We start from the raw sequence: 17,327 nt of genomic DNA on the forward strand, positions 1-17,327 counted from the left end.
TGGCATCCCTCTCAATCTTTTTACAATGAAATGTTGCTTTTAAAAAACAACACTGATTAAATTTAGCCAAAAAATAGTCCCATTAAATTGCTACATGAACATACGGAATTATACGATTAATCAGCAGAAGCAACTACTTATATCAAAGTAAGCTAAATTCCTCAAAGCTTTTTTAGAAGGTAGTATATTCAGTGTCACCTTATTTACATTAAAGCACATCTACAAAAAACCCACAGCTAACACTGTGGGTTTCTCCCAAAGATCAGGAAAAGTCAAGGATGTCCACTCCTGCCACGTCTATTCAACACTGTACTGGAATTTCTAGCCAGGACAATTAGGAAAAATAATTAATTTAAAGGCAATCAGAATGGAAATGAAGAAGCAAAACTGTCTCTATTTGCAAATGAAAATTCTGTATATAGAAAATTATAAATAATCTACTAAAACATTATTAGAACTAAAATAAGTTCAACAAAGTTGCAGAGAACAAGATCAATATACAAAAATTAATTCTATTTCTCAATAGTAGCAATGAGCAAACTGAAAATGAAATTAAGAAAACAATTCCATTTATAATAGCATCAAAAAGAATAAAGTACTTAGGAAAAAATTTAACAAATGAAGTATATTTATGCTTTGAAAACTGCAAAACATTGTTGATGTTGGAAAGCTCACACATCCCAATTTCAAAATTTACTACAAAGCTACAGTAAGCAAGAAAGTGAATTACTGGCATAGGATAGAGATTACATCAATGGAATAGAATGAGAGTCTAGAAATAAATCTTCACATTTACGGCCAACAGATTTTTTTTGTTTTGAGGCAGGGTCTCTCTCTGTAGCCCAGGCTGGAGTGCAGAGGTGTGATCATGGTTCACTGAAGCCTCGACCTCCCAGGCTCAGCCTCCTGAGTAGGTGAGACTATGGGTGCACATCACCACGTATGGCTAATTTTTAATCTTTTTGTAGAGATAGAGTCTCACTTTGTTGCCCAGGCTTGTCTCAAACTCCTGGGCTCAAGCAATTCTCCCACCTTGGCCTCCCAAAGTGCTGGGATTACAAGTGTAAGCCACCATGCCTGGCTGCCAAATGATTTTTTACAAGGATGTCAAGACAATTCAATAGAAAAAGGATAATCTTTTCAACAAATGATGCTAAGAAAACTGGATATCCACATGCAAAAGAATTAATTTAGATCCCTATCTCACACCAAATATAAAAATTAACTTAAAATGAATCAAAGACCTAAATCTAAAAGATAAAACTATAAAACTCTTAAAAGAAAACACAGGCATAAGTTTTTGAGAGCCTGGATTAGGCAACGGTTTATCAGGTAGGACACTAAAACACAAGCAACAACAAAATAGATAAATTGGATTTCATCAAAATTTAAAGCTTTGTGATTCAAAGGACACCATTAAGAAAGTAAAAAGACAACCCATAGAATGAGAGAAAACTTTTGCAAATCATATATCTGATAAGTGACTTGTTTCTAGAATATATAATGAAGTCTTACAATTCAATAATAAAAACACAAACCAATTTACAAATAAGCAAAGGATCTGAATTGATAGTTCTCCAAAGAAGACATATAATAAGCACATGAAAACATGCTAAACACCATTATTACTAGACAAATGCAAATCCAAACCACAATGAGACACTACTTCATACCCTCTATGATGGACATGATAATAATTAAAAAAACAAAAAATACAAATAGCAAGTATCGGCAAGGGTGTGGGAAAACTGGAACCCTTATACACTGCTTGTGGGAATGCAAAATGGTTCAGCTAGTTTGGAAAACAGTCTGACAGTTCCTCAATAGATCAGATATAGAGTTACCACATGACCCAGAAATTCCACCTCTAGCTATAAACCTAAGAAAATGAAAACATGTTTACCCAAAAAGTTGTGTGTTTTGGTTGAACCTGAATGTTCACAGCAGCATTATTTAAAGTAGCCAAGTAGTGAAAACAACTCAAATGCCCATCACCAGGTAGATAAATACAATGTGGAGTATCTATACAATGGAGTATTATTCAGCCATAAAAAGAAAGCACTGATACATGCTATAACATAATTGAACACTGAAAACATTATCTTAACAGAAAGAATCCAGTCACAAGAAACCACATATTATATAATTTCATTTACATGAAATGTCCAGACGAGGCAAATCCATAGAGACATGAAGCCAGTAAGTAACAGCCTAGGTCTGGGGAGTTTGGGAAGTAATGGGGAGTGACTGCCAATGGGTACAAGGTTTTTCAGGTGATGAAAATGTTGTAAAATTGGTTGTGGTGGTGACTGCAAAATTCTGAATACACAAAAATCACTGAATTGAACATTATAAATGGGGAATTATAGACTATGTGAATTACATCTCAATAAAGCTGTTACAAAAAAAAAAAAAGCAGAAAAAAAACAAATGCATCAGGGTCCCAAGGTTTAGCCCTAGTTTCAAATGATAAAATCCTCTGCTTTCCCAGTTTTCACATTTTATTTAAAAATATTTCAAAGATAGCTAGTAAGTAGGTCATTTGCATGACTACTAACTGGTTTGTGGTCTTCAGAGATGGGGGAAAAAATCTATGGGCTATGGGCTGAAAAAGTAAAAATATGATTCTTATCTTAAAAAGTTACAATCAGTCCAAGGACTGAGACATGTACCAAAAATCTCCAAGAAGAATGGTAAAAGCACCTTACAAATCAAACAAACAAACTGCTCTAGGGGCAATTTGAGAGGCCAGAGAGAGCGCTCACTTTCTAAATCAAGGATGAAAAGGGAAAGCTGATAGAAGAAGGACAACTTACTGAGAAAAAGGAATAGCATGAGTAGAACTAAGAAGATGGGGAAGTATTCCAGAAAAGAGTGAGGGTAAAAACTGCTGAGAACTAGTATTCAATAGGATTCATGATAATGAATCTTAGGAATAAAGGAAGCAATGTAGTATTGAAACTTACAGGTCTAAATCAGAATCATAAGCATGTAATAATAGTGATGGAGTAGGGTTCAAGTAGAAGATAAACCAAGCAATCATCAACAAGTTTCACACTGTATTTATTCTGTGCTGTTGACCATCCACAGTCCTAAGAGAGGACATTCCAGACATTAAAAGACCTTCAAATATTACATCTCATCACTAAAACACCAACTACCCAGAAAAAGAACAATTTCCAGAAGCTTCAGACAGAGACAGTGCATGTGTTTTGGTAGGGGAGATGTAAGAAGGCTAGAGTAATCCGGTGAGGGCCAGAATGCAAAGGATTTTGAATGCCACACTAAGGGGCCTAAATTTTATCCTATAGGTAATGAAGTAGTACCAATGATTTATGAGCAACAGACAAAGAGAAGAAAATGTACTTCAAAAAATCAGGCCGGGGCCGGGCGTGGTGGGTCACACCTGTAATCCCAGCACTTTGAAGACCAGGCGGGCAAATCACTTGAGGACAGAAGTTTGAGACCAGCCTGGCCAACATAGTGAAACCTCATCTCTACTAAAAATACTTTTGAAAAGCTGGGCATGGTGGTGCACACCTGTAATCTCAGCTACTTGGACGGCTGAAGCATAAGAATCACTTGAGCCTGGGAGGTGGAGGTTGCAGTGAGCCAAGACTGCACCACTGCATTCCAGCCTGGGAGACAAAGCAAGGCACTGACTCAAAAAATAAATAAATAAATAAATAATAAATCAGGCTAGGGTAAGCATGGTGGTTCATGTCTGTAATTTCAGCACTTTGGGAGGCCAAGGAGGGAGGACTGGTTGAGCCCAGGAGTTCAAGACCAATCTGGGCAACATAGTGAGACCTCGTCTCTACAAAATATCAAAAAAATTAGCCAGGTATGGTGGCACTGCACCTGTAGTCCCAGCTACTTGGGAGGCTGAGGTGGGAGGATCCCTTGAGCCCAGGAGTTCGAGGCTGCAGTGAGCCATGATAATGCCATGACACTCCAGCATGGATGAGAGACCTTGTCTCAAAAAAACAAACACAAAAACAATGCGGCAGCACTAACAAGATAGACTGGAATGGGCTAGTTGAGAGGCAGAGGGACCAGCTAGAAGGTGACTGTAACATAGTTCCAGTAAAAGAGGGAGGACTCTGAGCTCAGACGGAAATAATAGAAATGGAATTCTTTATATGCTAAGGCAGAGTTTTACTTTTTAAAATATTTCTGTATATTTCAAGGGAATTTCATATAAATTAACTGCCCAAATCAAGCCAAGAGGCCTCAATCATCTGAGAGACTATAAATGCCTATAAGAAAAGTTACTGCATTCCAAAATTTGCACACCAAAAGGGTTATCTGAGGCATAATCATGTACCAATTCAAAGGGTAGCACTCATCTTCCAAAAGACACAACCTAGTTACTATCAGCCCTAGAAGGTTCATATAATTTTTATACTAACATTTAACAATGCTCTTGGGAAGTGACAAACAATCATGTTTTGAGGACAAATATTTTTTGCATTTTTTTCTTTCCATCATCTTTATCAGTGCAGATATTTGCATAAAAACAGGATCACTGGTCCTTGGGGATTCATCAGTTCCTACTGCTTATTTTTCATCCATGTCATCCTCTCAATTAATGCAGGAAAGAGGATTTAGACATCGAAACACCAGATTAGGGTGTCAAGTAAAAGCCAACCCCTAGAGTAGATGAATAATCTGTAAGGACAAAAAAAAAAAATCTTGTTTTTATGCAAATACACTACACACAATAAAACAAAGAGAAACTGTACGTAAGAAGTTCAATATACACCAATGTAATTGTTTCTAATTCTAAATTTTAAAACTATTTCATGTCAGCTAAATTCACGATGGTCAAGGAAAATGGCAATCAGTTGCAAAGCAATGCTATGGAAATTGAAATAACATCAAATTTTGAACTAAAAGATAATTCTGAAAAATCTCAGCTGTGCTCATGGGACTCATTTGGCAGAAACAAGCATTTCTCTTGTACAGTTTTGGTTTAGTGCTGAAGGTGGCTGAATTAAATGACTTCAAACCCCCACCCCCAAAGCCTTAAATTTTTAGAAATACAGTTAGCAGTAATAATGGCTTTAATTGTGTGGATTTAAAAAAATAACAAATGCCACACCAAGTTTTTGATTCCATTGAAAGCCATTAAAATAAACTTTACTGATGCTTAGGGAACAAACTCATTATTCTGAAAACTAATAAAGAAAGAGAAAGAATCATTTATCCCATCATGCCAGTAGAAGCAGCTTTCAAGGTAACCAAATAGTTGATAAGATACAGTCCTTTTTAGAAAAATTCTAGTCAATAAGAGAAATGACAGAATATTACTACCTTGCAACCTATAATAAAACAGTAAATCTAGACTGTGATCAAAGCCTGCTACTCTAGGTATAAGACTGATGAAGAATATTACAATGAATAAATCTGATTGTCATAGTTCCACCTGCATTTTATTTCCCCATCATTTGTTAAACCTAGTCATTTGTTCTGTAGATTTTTCAAACTCTGGGTTTTGTTGATTACATTCCTGTGACAGAGCTTAACATGTTCACCTATCCCTTTTTATTTCCTTATAGTTAGATCTAGAAACCATCAACTATTAATCTTAATATCACAAAAAGAAAGACCAGCACACATAATGTACCCAACACCAACTGTGAAATATTCTTGCCAAAATTAAAAAAAAAAAAAATCAAGCCTGTATCTGTGCAAGCTTCTAGATCTAACAATCAGCAGATAAAAAAGGGATAGGTGAACATGTTAAGCTCTACCACAGGGTTGTAATCAACAAAACCCAGATTTTGAAAAATCTACAGAACACATGACTAGGTTTAACAAATGACAAGGGGAAATAAAATGCAGGTGGAAGTATGACAGGCTAAAAAAGATTTCAGAGACATATCAAATACGGTATATGAACCTTATTTAGATCCGGACTCAAACAAATGAACTGTGTAAAGACATTTATGAGTCAACTAAAGAAATCTAAACCCTGATTGGCTATTTGATGATATTTAACAAGTTTGTTAAAAAAATTTTAGTTATAATAATGAAACTATTGTTATATTTTAAAAAAATAACAGTAGCCAGCCGGGTGCAGTGGCTCACTCCTGTAATCCTGGCACTTTGGGAGGCCGAGGCAGGTGGATCACGAGGTCAGGAGATTGAGACCATCCTGGCCAACATGGTGAAACCCCGTCTCTACTAAAAATACAAAAATTAGCCAGGCATGGTGGCGTGCACCTGTAATCTCAGCTACTTGGGAGACTGAGGCAGGAGAATCGCTTGAACCCAGGAGGCGGAGGTTGCAGTGAGCCGAGATCGCGCCACTGCACTCCAACCTCCAATCTGGTGACAGAGCGAGACTCCATCTCAAAAAAAAAAAAAAAAAAAAAAAAAAAAAGCCAGGCACAGTGGTATGTGCCTGTAGTCTCAGCTACTCAGAAGGCTGAGGTGGGATGATTGCTTGAGCCCAGGAACTCAAGTCCAGCCTAGGTAACATAGAAAAACCCAGTCTCTTAAAAAAAAAAAAAAAAAAAAAAAAAAAAAAGCAGCCAGGCCCGGTGGCTCATGCCTGTAATCCCAGCACTTTGGGAGGCAGAGTTGGGGGGATCACCTGAGGTCAGCAGTTCGAGACCAGCCTGACCAACATGGAGAAACCCCATCTTTACTAAAAATACAAAATTAGCTGGGCGTGGTGGCACATGCCTGAAATCCCAGCTACTCGGGAGGCTGAGGCAGGAGAATCGCTTGAACCTGGGAGGTGGAGGTTGCGGTGAGCCAAGATCGTGCCACTGCACTCCAGCCTGGGCAACAAGAGCAAAACTCCATCTCAAAAAAAAAAATCTTACATTTTGTGCCAATGATACTGAAGAGAAAGGAAAAAAACAACAGGCCAGGCGTGGTGGCTCATGCCTGTAATCTCAGCACTTTGGGAGGCCAAGGTGGGCATATTATTTGAGGTAAGGAGTTTGAGACCAGCCTGGCCACCAGGGTGAAACCCCATCTCTACTAAAAATACAAAAATTGGTCAGACATCATGGTGCATGCCTGTAGTCCCAGCTACTCAGGAGGCTGAGGGAGGAAAATCACGAACCCAGGAGATGGAGGTTGCCATGAGCCGAGATCATGCCACTGAACTCCAGCCTGGGCCACAGAGTAAGACTCTGTCCCAAAACAAAACAAAACAAAACAGCAAAAGAAAGTAAGAGTCCTTGTCTTCTGGAAACACATACAAAGTTACTCGGCAATATGATGCCTGGTAATATGATGCCAGGTAATATGATGCCTGGAATTTGCTTTAAAGTAGCTACAGGAAATTGTTATAAGTAAAACAAGATTGGCTATATGTTGATTATTGAAGCTGGGCCATGGGTCATTATTCCGTTCACTCTACTTTGGTATAAATAATAAAAAGCAGGAAAAAATACTTCATTACCTTTCTCAGTAGGAAAGCAGAAAAAGAGAAACTAATTAGAGGAACCATAATTTCAGTTATAACTATAGATAATACTACTGACAAATCTATTTGGTAATATAGCATCTTCTTGATATAACAAGCATAACATTTACTTCATTGAAAAACACTGACACAATGAGATAAAGCCTTGATCATAATGATCATTACAGTATTTATTATCCAAAGCTAGAAACAAAATCAAGGAATAAAATCGACTATGAAAGTCTCACATTCATGAATTTACTAATCACAGATTTGCCTTTTCATTATAAATCAAGGAGGTCCATGACATACATGGTAACTAGTAATTTTGCCAAGGTATAAACTTTAATCATAAGAAATAAATTACCAGTATATAGAGAAGAGTTAGGTATTAATGAGTGAACTTAGCAGACCAGCTAACAACCATATCTTGAAGCAGTTTGTTGTTCTCTATTTCTTGATTCCATAACCAATTCAAAAATGTTTTCTTGGTAAAAGAAAGCCAACTGCTGATGACAGTAATAGAAATAAAGGTAGGATAAAGAGGTCTGAGGAAGTGATGACTATCAGTTGAAAATTAGAAATTTTAAGTTAATTTTCTTGTTTTTGAGACAGAGTCTCACTCTGTTGCCCAGGCTGGAGTGCAGTGGCATGATCCTGGCTCACTGCAACCTCTGTCTCCCAGGTTCAAATGGTTCTCCATCCTCAGCCTTCCAAGTAGCTGGGATTACAGGCATGAGCCACTGTGGCCAGCCTTAAATTTATTTGAAAAGTAAAATGCTGGTTGGGCACAGTGGTTCATGCCTATAATCCCAGCACTTTGGAAGGCTGAGGCAGGAGGATCACTTAAACCCATGAGTTCAAGACCAGCCTGGGCAATATAGTGAGACTCTGTCTCTACAAAAAAATTTTAAAATTACCCAGGCACGGTGGTACATGCTTGTAGTCCCAGCCACTTCAGAGGCTAAGGTGGGAGGATCACTTGAGCCCAAGAGTTGAAGATCAGCCTGGGCAACATAGTAAGACTCTGTCTATTTAAAAATGAGATAATAACCTGAAGGGATTTCAATATACTTTTACTGTATAAAGAAAAATCATTTGTTACCTAGTAAATCCAGTAATTATTCCACCGCACTCCACCATAAAAAGTCAATGAATTAGACCGACTTCTTACCTTCAGAATGCTTCTCTTTTCCCTAATATACTTTCTGAATTATAACTGGAGCTCAGGGTGGAATACATAGCATGTAACCCTGAACAAATGCGATCGGGGTACTCACACTCATCCAGCCCCAGCTGATAGGCTAGGTTCTGTAGGCCTCGAACCTTCTCCATCAAATTAGCCGTGGTGAGACTCCCCAGTTCTGAAACAGAATCATTTATTTCAACATCATTTCTTTCCACTCTTCTCTAGTAGCAACTTATTTGGGTTGGGAACTCTTGTTATACCAGTTTTCAAGCTTAATTACCACTGAATAAGTAGAAAATGGATCCGTAACTCCTCCCCCAATCTTACACACACACACACACACACACGCACACACACACACAAATCAGGGAATTTTCCCACTACTGCAAAATTCCTCAGATAAGCTTACCCACTTAATAAGAAAAGAACTAGCATAAAAACAGAATTAGCCAGGCACAGTAGCACATGCCTGCAGTCCCAGCTACTTGGGAGGCTAAGGCAAGAGGATCACTTGAGCCCAGGAGTCCAAGACCAGCCTGGGCAATGATACCTCACCTGTATAAAAATAACACAAAAATTCAGCCAGGCATGGTGGCTCACGCCTGTAATCCTAGCAGTTTGGGAGGCCAAGGCGGGCAGGGCAGATCACCTGAAGTCAGAGGTTCAAGACCAGCCTGGCCAACCTGGCAAAACCCTGTCTCTACTAAAAATATAACGATTAGCTGGGTGTGGTGGCGGCTAGTCCCAGCTACTCAGAAGGCTGAAACGGGCACCTGTAGTCCAAGCTACTCAGAAGGCTGAAACAGGAGAATCACTTGAACCCAGGAAGCAAAGGTTACAGACAGCTGAGATTGTACCACTGCACTCCAGCCTAGGCAACAAAGTGAGATTCTGTCTCAAAAAAATAAAATAAATAAAATAAAATTAGCTGGGTATGGTAGTGTATGCCTGTAGTCCCAGCTACTCAGGAGGCTAGGGTGAGAGGATCACCAGGAGGTCGAGGCTGCAGTGAGCCATGATGGCACCACTGCACGACAGTCTGGGTGACAGAGTGAGACCTTTTCTCAAATAAAAAAAGAAAAAAATAATAAAATAACAAATTAAGTGTTTCATCCTCAGGAAACATTATTTATAACATTCGTTTGGAATACATCATTAAAATGTAAAACCTTGTCTTTTGATATGGCATTAAGAAAGCCTTGAAGACAGACCTGATCTGACAAAATGGACACTGTCTCCACTGTTAATTGTAAGTCCGTATTATTTCAACTTATAATAAAGTGGCAACAAAACACTTACTATTCCCCATTTCCCTAAGTTTAGAAAACGAAGACTAAATAAAAATCTAAACTTTCCCTTCAAACCAAATTCCTATAAAAATCTTTAAGTTTACTAAGTAAAAAGACAGCATACCATTGGAGGTTAGGAGCAAATGGAGTTGGTTAGGTCAGATCTCTTTCACCATCACAGTTACAATTCTGCAATGGCGGTTTCACTATTGGGTGTTTCTGTGCTTGAGATATTTTGCAGGCCTTGCATTTGATGGATCAGTTGGTACCACCCAGATCAATAAACTGGTTCATCTGATCTTGTGGCCCCCACCCAGGAACTGACTCAGCACAAGAGGACAGCTTTGACTCCCTGTGATTTCATCTCCAGCCCAATCAGTCAGCACTAGCAACTCACTGTCCCCACAACCCACCAAATTATCCTTAAAAACTCTGATCCCCAAATTCTCAGGGATACTGAGTAATAAAAAAAACTCCAGTCTCTTCCACACACACACACACACACACACACATACACACACAAAGACAATACTTAAAAATATTCTTTCTTGAATTTTTATTTAAATAGCACCCAATTCCTTTTAGGTTTAAGACACAGGTCAGGTTGCATAGAATATAATGCTATGAACCCTCACTAAAAATTTAAAGTTGCCTTAAGAAATACATGCTGATGAGATATTATAGAAATGTCTGTTTGAAACGTTAGAAGAATGAACCTGAGATGCCCTTGAGACTTAATTTTTCTATGGCGGGAGGAGGGAATCTGCATTTAAGCATTTCATGAAGAACAATGAATTACTTCTAAAATCAAATAAAGGTGTTTTTTTTAATCTCATTTATCATGCCACAGTCATTATCTATACCTAGCATAAGTAGACTTTCTTGATATGTTCAGCTGTTTAAATACCTCAAGAATCCCAGGTTTTTACCTTAATTTCAGTCTATTACTTCACAATCATCATGAATCTTATCACCAGAAGGATGAAAAAATAAAGTAGGGCAAAATCATGGAAAATTAATGTTTTTAAATTTAAATTTCCACTTTGTGATTTGAGTTTCAAATCATTTATCAAACAACAATATTCACTACTTATAGTATTCTTTATAGAAGAAATTGATGAGATGAAAAAAATAAAAAATAGGTCTTAACCCACTAAGAGGTTGTCATTTAATAGTACTGACAATATATGGCAGTAAATTCTAAATAAGGCACTTGTGTTATAATGGAAAGAGGCTAGACTTAAAAAAGCAGAGTTTACGCAGGGTGTGGTGGCTCACGCCTGTAATCCCAGCACTCTGGGAGGCCGAGGTGGGTGCATTCCTGGAGGTCAGGAGTTTGAGACCAGCCTGGCCAACATGGTGAAACCCCATCGCTACTAAAACTACAAAAATTAGCCGGGCGTGGTGGGGGGTGCCTGTAGTTCCAGCTACTCAGGAGGCTGAGGCAGGAGAATCACTTGAACCCGGGAGGCAGAGGTTGCAGTGAGCCGAGATCGCACCACTGCACTCCAGCCTGGGCGACAAGAGCGAGACTCTGTCTGAAAAAAAAAAAAAAAAAAAAAAAAAAAAAATCAGAGTTAAAATTTTTTAACTTTTTTTTTCTTTTTTTTTTTCAGATAGAGTCTTTCTCTGTCAGCCAGGCTGGAGTGCAGTGGAACAATTGCTCACCACAACCTCCATCTTCTAGGTTCAAGTGATTCTCCTGCCTCAGCCTCCAGAGTAGCTGGGATTACAGGAGCTTGCCACCATGCCTGGTTGATTTTTGTATTTTTAGTAGAGACGTGGTTTCGTTATGTTGATCAGTCTGGTCTCAAACTCCTGACCTCAGGTGATCTGCCTGCCTCGGCCTCCCAAACTGCTGGGATTACAGGCATGAGCCACGCCCAGCCAAATTTTAACTCATTCTATCTTGGTTAACTTAACAACTTTGAATATCATCATACCCAACTCACAGGACCTTTATGGGAATTAAATGAAAAAATTTATGTTAGAGCTATTCGTTAACTGTATTATACAAAATTAAGTTCACATTAGAAGAATTTAGCAGCAGCAGCAGAATTCACTATGACTGAGTCTTGAATTGGCAGGATTTCTACACATGGAAAAGGTAGAGAAGGGCATTGCAGACATGAAAAACTACAAATAAGGAGGTTTAAATGAGAAGTCTGAAGCCAAAAATACTTGTAAGGAAACAAAAAAATATGGAGAGGTGGTTTATGGAAAAACATAAATATCCAGTTAAAAGTGATAACTAGCATCACTTACCTTTCAACATGTCGATGTCATCACGTTCTATCTCAGCCATCCATTTGGGTGGAGAACTAGTAATAGGCTGTCAAAAAATAATATATCCATTCAGACATATAAAAATTGTGAGGAGACCTTATTATTCTTATAAGAAATGCAGCCTGGGCCAGATGCGGTGGCTGCCAAGGTGGGCGGATTACTTGGGGTCAGGAGTCAGGAGTTCGAGACCCGCCTGGCCAGCATGGGGAAACCCCATCTCTACTAAAAATACAAAAAAAATTAGCCAGGCATGATGGCACACACCTGTAATCTCAGCTACTCAGGAGGGTGAGGCACGAGAATTGCTTGAACCTCTTGAATGTGGGAGGCAGAGGCTGCAGTGAACCAAGATCGTGCCCACTGTACTCCTGCCTGCGTAAGAGTATTACTCTGTCTCAGAAAAAAAAAAAAAAAAAAAAAAAAGAAAAAGAAAAAATGCAGCTTGTCACATGGTCTTCAGGTTGTTTGAAAATACTGGCAGATTATAATTTCAAAAACCTGGATTTCTCCAGGTTTAGATATGGCCTACAAATAGTCACTGTAAAAAACATGGCTCATCTTGAAAGTCAGTCTCAGAGAAATTACTGTGGAAGAATAGGTATGACCACTATTACTGATTTATGCATAACAAGTTAGTATAGCAACGAAAGAAATTACTTGAAATTCAGTTCTGGTGAAAGCCTCCAATTCAACTGTTTGAAACACTAATCAGTAAGTAACATTCTCTGGCATAGCGGAGATTCAAAGAAGAATCAAGAATGAGAAAATCCTCATTTTAAGTGACAGAAGTCTGGAATGGTCATCACTTGGAATTTCACAATTTTATTGTAGAGGTTTTAGGAAACTTCAGAATTTTACAATTTTTCATTTATGAAAGTGAACTTAAAACTATGAAAGAAAGCCCATTTTTAGAATAGCTCTGGGTTGGCAGTTTAATGCTAGTTGCACACGAGAATCACCTATGTAACTTTTAAAAATATAAATGCCTTGGCCACACTCCAGACATAATGATTTATAATATGAGGGGTAGGGAAGGATCCAGTGGAAAAAGCAGAGCAAGGGACTCCTCATATGTGCTTTTCTTTTTTTTTAATTAATCAATTTTCTTTTCTTGGTGCTCATTTGTTACAGTGCATTTTTCAAGAGCTCCATAGCTGAGCTGATGTTGATGATTCTGTCATGCACAAAAGGTAGGGTTGAGAAACATTATTTCAGCTTTGCATCCTTCTCTTTTTTTAATTAAAATCTACTCAGTACCTATTATGTGACAAGCAAAACACTTTACATGCATCAAGTCATTTACCTCCAAATCAACTCTATAAAGTAGGTATTATTTTTCACATTAAAAAAAAAAACAAACATGTACATTGGCTCACACCTGTAATCCTAACGCTATGGGAGGCTGGAGCAGGAGGATCACTTGAACCCAGGAGTTCAAGACCAGCCTAGGAAATATAGTGAGACCTCTTCTCCACAAAAAATTTTAAAAGGCCAGGCGCGGTGGCTCACACCTGTAACCCCAGCACTTTGGGGGGCTGAGGTGGGTGGATCACTTGAGGTCAGGAGTTCGAGACCAGCCTGGCCAACATGGTGAGCCCCATCTCTACTAAAAATACAAAAATTAGCTGGGTGTGGTGATGGGCACCTATAATCCCAGCTACTCAGGAGGCTGAGGCAGGAGAATCACTTGAACTTGGTAAGTGGAAGCTGCAGTGAGCCGAGATCGTACCACTGCACTCCAGCCTGGGCGAAGAGTGAGACTCTGTCATAAATAAAATAAAATAAAATAAAATAAAATAAAGAACAGAGATCTGAGCTTTTATTCAGCAGCGAAACTTTGGATCTACCTCAGTAGGTAAGGGATATTACTTACACTTTTGAAGGAAGCTGCAAATTCAGCAACACCTGGTACTAAAAAGAAAACAAAACATTATTTATTCAATAAGTATGATTGCTCAGGCATAGAGGATCCAAATAATAAGGAAACAGCTTTGTCTGTTTTCTTATAGTTTAGAAGAGAAAGAATAAACCAATAACTATAACACTGTTTCAGTCCTCAAGGAAAGATGCCAGGACTATGGGAAGACAAAAAATGGAAAGCTAAGTCAGACCCAGGGGGCATAAAAAGCTTCTCAAGGAAAATAATGCCTCAACTGAACTTGGAAGGACCAGGAGTTAGCTGGTTGGGAGGGTGGTAAGATACAATATCTCTTACCAGAAAGTTTAAACTGCCTTTTTAGAGATGCTGTTCTGTCAATCCAATTTTATTTATTTAAATTTCTCACAGAAAGAATCACATTAAAACGCAGAAAAATAAAAATCAGGGCTGGGCATTTTGGGAAGCCAAGGCAGGAGGATCCCTTGAAGATCAGCCTGGGCAACAAGGCAAGACCCCAGACTCTACAAAAAATTAAAAAACGGGCCAGGTGCAGTGGCTCATGCCTGTAATCCCAGCACTTTGGGAGGCTGAAGTGGGTGAATCACTCGAGCTCAGGAGTTGGAGACCAGCCTGGGCAATATAGTGAAACCCCGTCTCTACGAAAAATACAAAACTTAGCCAGGCGTAGTGACATGCACCTGTAGTCCTAGCTACTTGGAAGGCTTGAGCCTGAGAAGTTGAGGCTGCAGTGAGCCATGATCACACTACTACACTCCAACCTGGGCAACAACAGAGCAAGACCCTGTCTCAAAAAAAAAAAAAAGTTAGTTGGGCATGGTAATGCACACCTATAGTCCTAGCTACTTAGGAGGCTGAGGCAGGAGGATGGCTTGAACTCAGGAGTTGGAGGCTGCAGTAAGCTATCATTGTGACATTGCACTTTAGCCTGGGTGATAGCATGAGACTCTGTCTCTAAAAAAAATAAATAATTAAAATAACATCACTGCCTGAGCCCAGGAGTTCGAGACCAGCCTGGGCAACACAGTGAAACCCCATCTCTACTAAAATACAAAAGATTAGCTGGGTGTGGCGGCATGTGCCTGTAGTCCCAGCTATTCAGGAGGCTGAGGCAGAAGAATTGCTTGAACCTGGGAGGTGGAGGTTGCTGTGAGCTGAGATCACGCCACTGCACTCCAACCTGGGCAACAGAACGAGACTCCATCTCAAAAAAAAAAAAAACAAAAAACAATGTTCAATCTCACCAAAAAGGAAATGTAAAACGAAAGTAATAGATTAGTAACATCTAATACTGGCTAGTATATGAGGAAAGGGGCCCTCATACAGTTATCCTCTTCCATGTATACAAAGATATATGTACATGGGTATTCACTGATAAACTGTCTGTAAAATCAAATACTAGAAATAGGCTGGGCACAGTGCCTCACACCTGTAATCCCAGCGCTCTGGGAGGCCAAGGTGGAAAGACAGCCTGAGCCCAGGAGTCTGAGACCAGTCTGGGCAACATAGTGAGATCCTGTCCCCCCCAAAAATTTTTTAAATAGCTGGTTGTGGTGGTACATGCCTGTGGTCCCAGCTACTCAGGAGGCTGAAGTGAGAGGATCACTTGAGCCCAGGAGGTTGAGGCTGTAGTTAGCTGTGATCATGCCACTGCACAAAGCCTGGGTGACTGAGTGAGACCCCGGCTCGATTAAAAATAAAAATAAAAAACAACAACAAACTAGATATAACTTAAGTTTCCAAATAATGTATGAATACATAAACTATAATATATCCATACAATGAAATATATTTAAAAGAATGAAGTAGACATACACATCCCAAGATGGAACTGTTTATATGTGGAGTAAGTTAAGTGGCAGGCCACATGCATATGACTCCAACATTATGAACAAAAAAAAAAAAATTCCTCAGGCCGGGCGCGGTGGCTCACGCCTGTAATCCCAGCACTTTGGGAGGCCGAGGTGGGTGGATCACGAGGTCAGGAGATCGAGACCATCCTGGCTAACACGGTGAAACCCCATCTCTACTAAAAATACAAAAAATTAGCCGGGCATGGTGGCAGGCGGGCGCCTGTAGTCCCAGCTACTCGGGAGGCTGAGGCAGGAGAATGGCGTGAACCCAGGAGGCGGAGCTTGCAGTGAGCCGAGATTGCGCCACTGCACTCCAGCCTGGGCGACAGAGCGAGATTCCGTCTCAAAAAAAAAAAAAAAAAAAAAAAAATTCCTCTTATACATACTTAAAAAATTATTATTTCCTTATCTGTATAAAATAGGTCAAAAGGATTTGTACCTTTTTTTTTTTGAGACAGACTTTCGCTCTTGTTGCTCAACCTGGACTGCAATGGAGTGATCTCGGCTCACTGCAATCTCCACTCCCTGCAACCTCCGCCTCCCGGGTTCAAGCAATTCTCCTGCCTCAGCCTCCCAAGTAGCTGGGATTATAGGCGTGTGCCACCATGCTCAGCTAATTTTTTGTATTTTTAGTAGAAACGGGGTTGCGCCGTGTTAGCCAGGCTGATCTCAAACTCCTGACCTCAGGTAATCCGCCCACTTTGGTCTCTCAAAGTGCTTGGATTACAGGCGTGAGCCATCACACCTGGCCGGAGTTGTACCTTTTACAAGGATTTGTACGATTAACAGTGGTTAACTTTATAAGAGTGGGCCAGGTGCAGTGGTTCAGGCCTCTAATACTAGCACTTTGGGAGGCTGAGGCAGGCAGATCATCTGAGCTCAGGAGTTCAAGACCAGCCTGGCCAACATGGTGAAGCCTCATGTCTACTACAAATACAAAAATTAGCCAGGTGTGGTGGTGTGCACCTGTAATCCCAGCTACCTGGGGGGCTGAGGCAGGAGAATTGCTTGAACCCAGAAGCAGAGGTTGCAGTGAGCCAAGACTGCACCACTACACTCCACAGCCTGGGGAACAAGAGTGAAACTCCATCTCAAAAAAAAAAAAAAAAAAAAGAGTGATTGAAAGAGGTGAGAAAATGCTTTATGTATCTCAGTATTATGTGAATTTCTTATAAATGTAGTTTTGGGGGCCGGGGTGTGTGGTGGCTCACTCCTGAAATCTCAGCACTTTGGGAGGCCGAGGTGGGCGGATCACCTGAGGTCAGGAGTTCAAGACCAACCTACTTGGTGAAAAGCCGTCTGTACTACAAATACAAAAATTAGCCAAGCATTGTGGAGGGCGCCTGTAATCTCAGCTACTCGGGAGGCTGAGGCAGGAGCATCACTT

At 39.8% G+C, this 17,327-nt stretch overlaps 1 protein-coding gene across 11 annotated transcripts in view; it reads right to left on the reverse strand.

Moving 5' to 3' along the window:
* The window catches only part of LIN52 (lin-52 DREAM MuvB core complex component), a 117,674-nt gene that overhangs the window by 90,011 nt on the left and 10,336 nt on the right, over window positions 1-17,327 (reverse strand). For 8 of the 11 annotated variants that reach the window (XM_055288858.2, XM_063644331.1, XM_055288859.2 and 5 more), the window contains exons 3-5: window positions 14,064-14,101; window positions 12,170-12,236; window positions 8,707-8,790 (exon numbers count right to left, since the gene is read on the reverse strand). In XM_055288858.2, coding sequence (XP_055144833.2) covers window positions 8,707-8,790; window positions 12,170-12,236; window positions 14,064-14,101 — 189 coding nt within the window. Of the gene's footprint in view, window positions 1-3,046; window positions 4,672-8,706; window positions 8,791-11,045; window positions 11,443-12,169; window positions 12,237-14,063; window positions 14,102-17,327 lie in introns of those variants that run through there. The other 3 variants (XM_063644335.1, XM_055288860.2, XM_063644336.1) reach the window with 2 other exon arrangements.

Source organism: Symphalangus syndactylus, chromosome 8 (genome assembly GCF_028878055.3).
Source record: "Symphalangus syndactylus isolate Jambi chromosome 8, NHGRI_mSymSyn1-v2.1_pri, whole genome shotgun sequence".
Taxonomy (NCBI): domain Eukaryota; kingdom Metazoa; phylum Chordata; class Mammalia; order Primates; family Hylobatidae; genus Symphalangus; species Symphalangus syndactylus.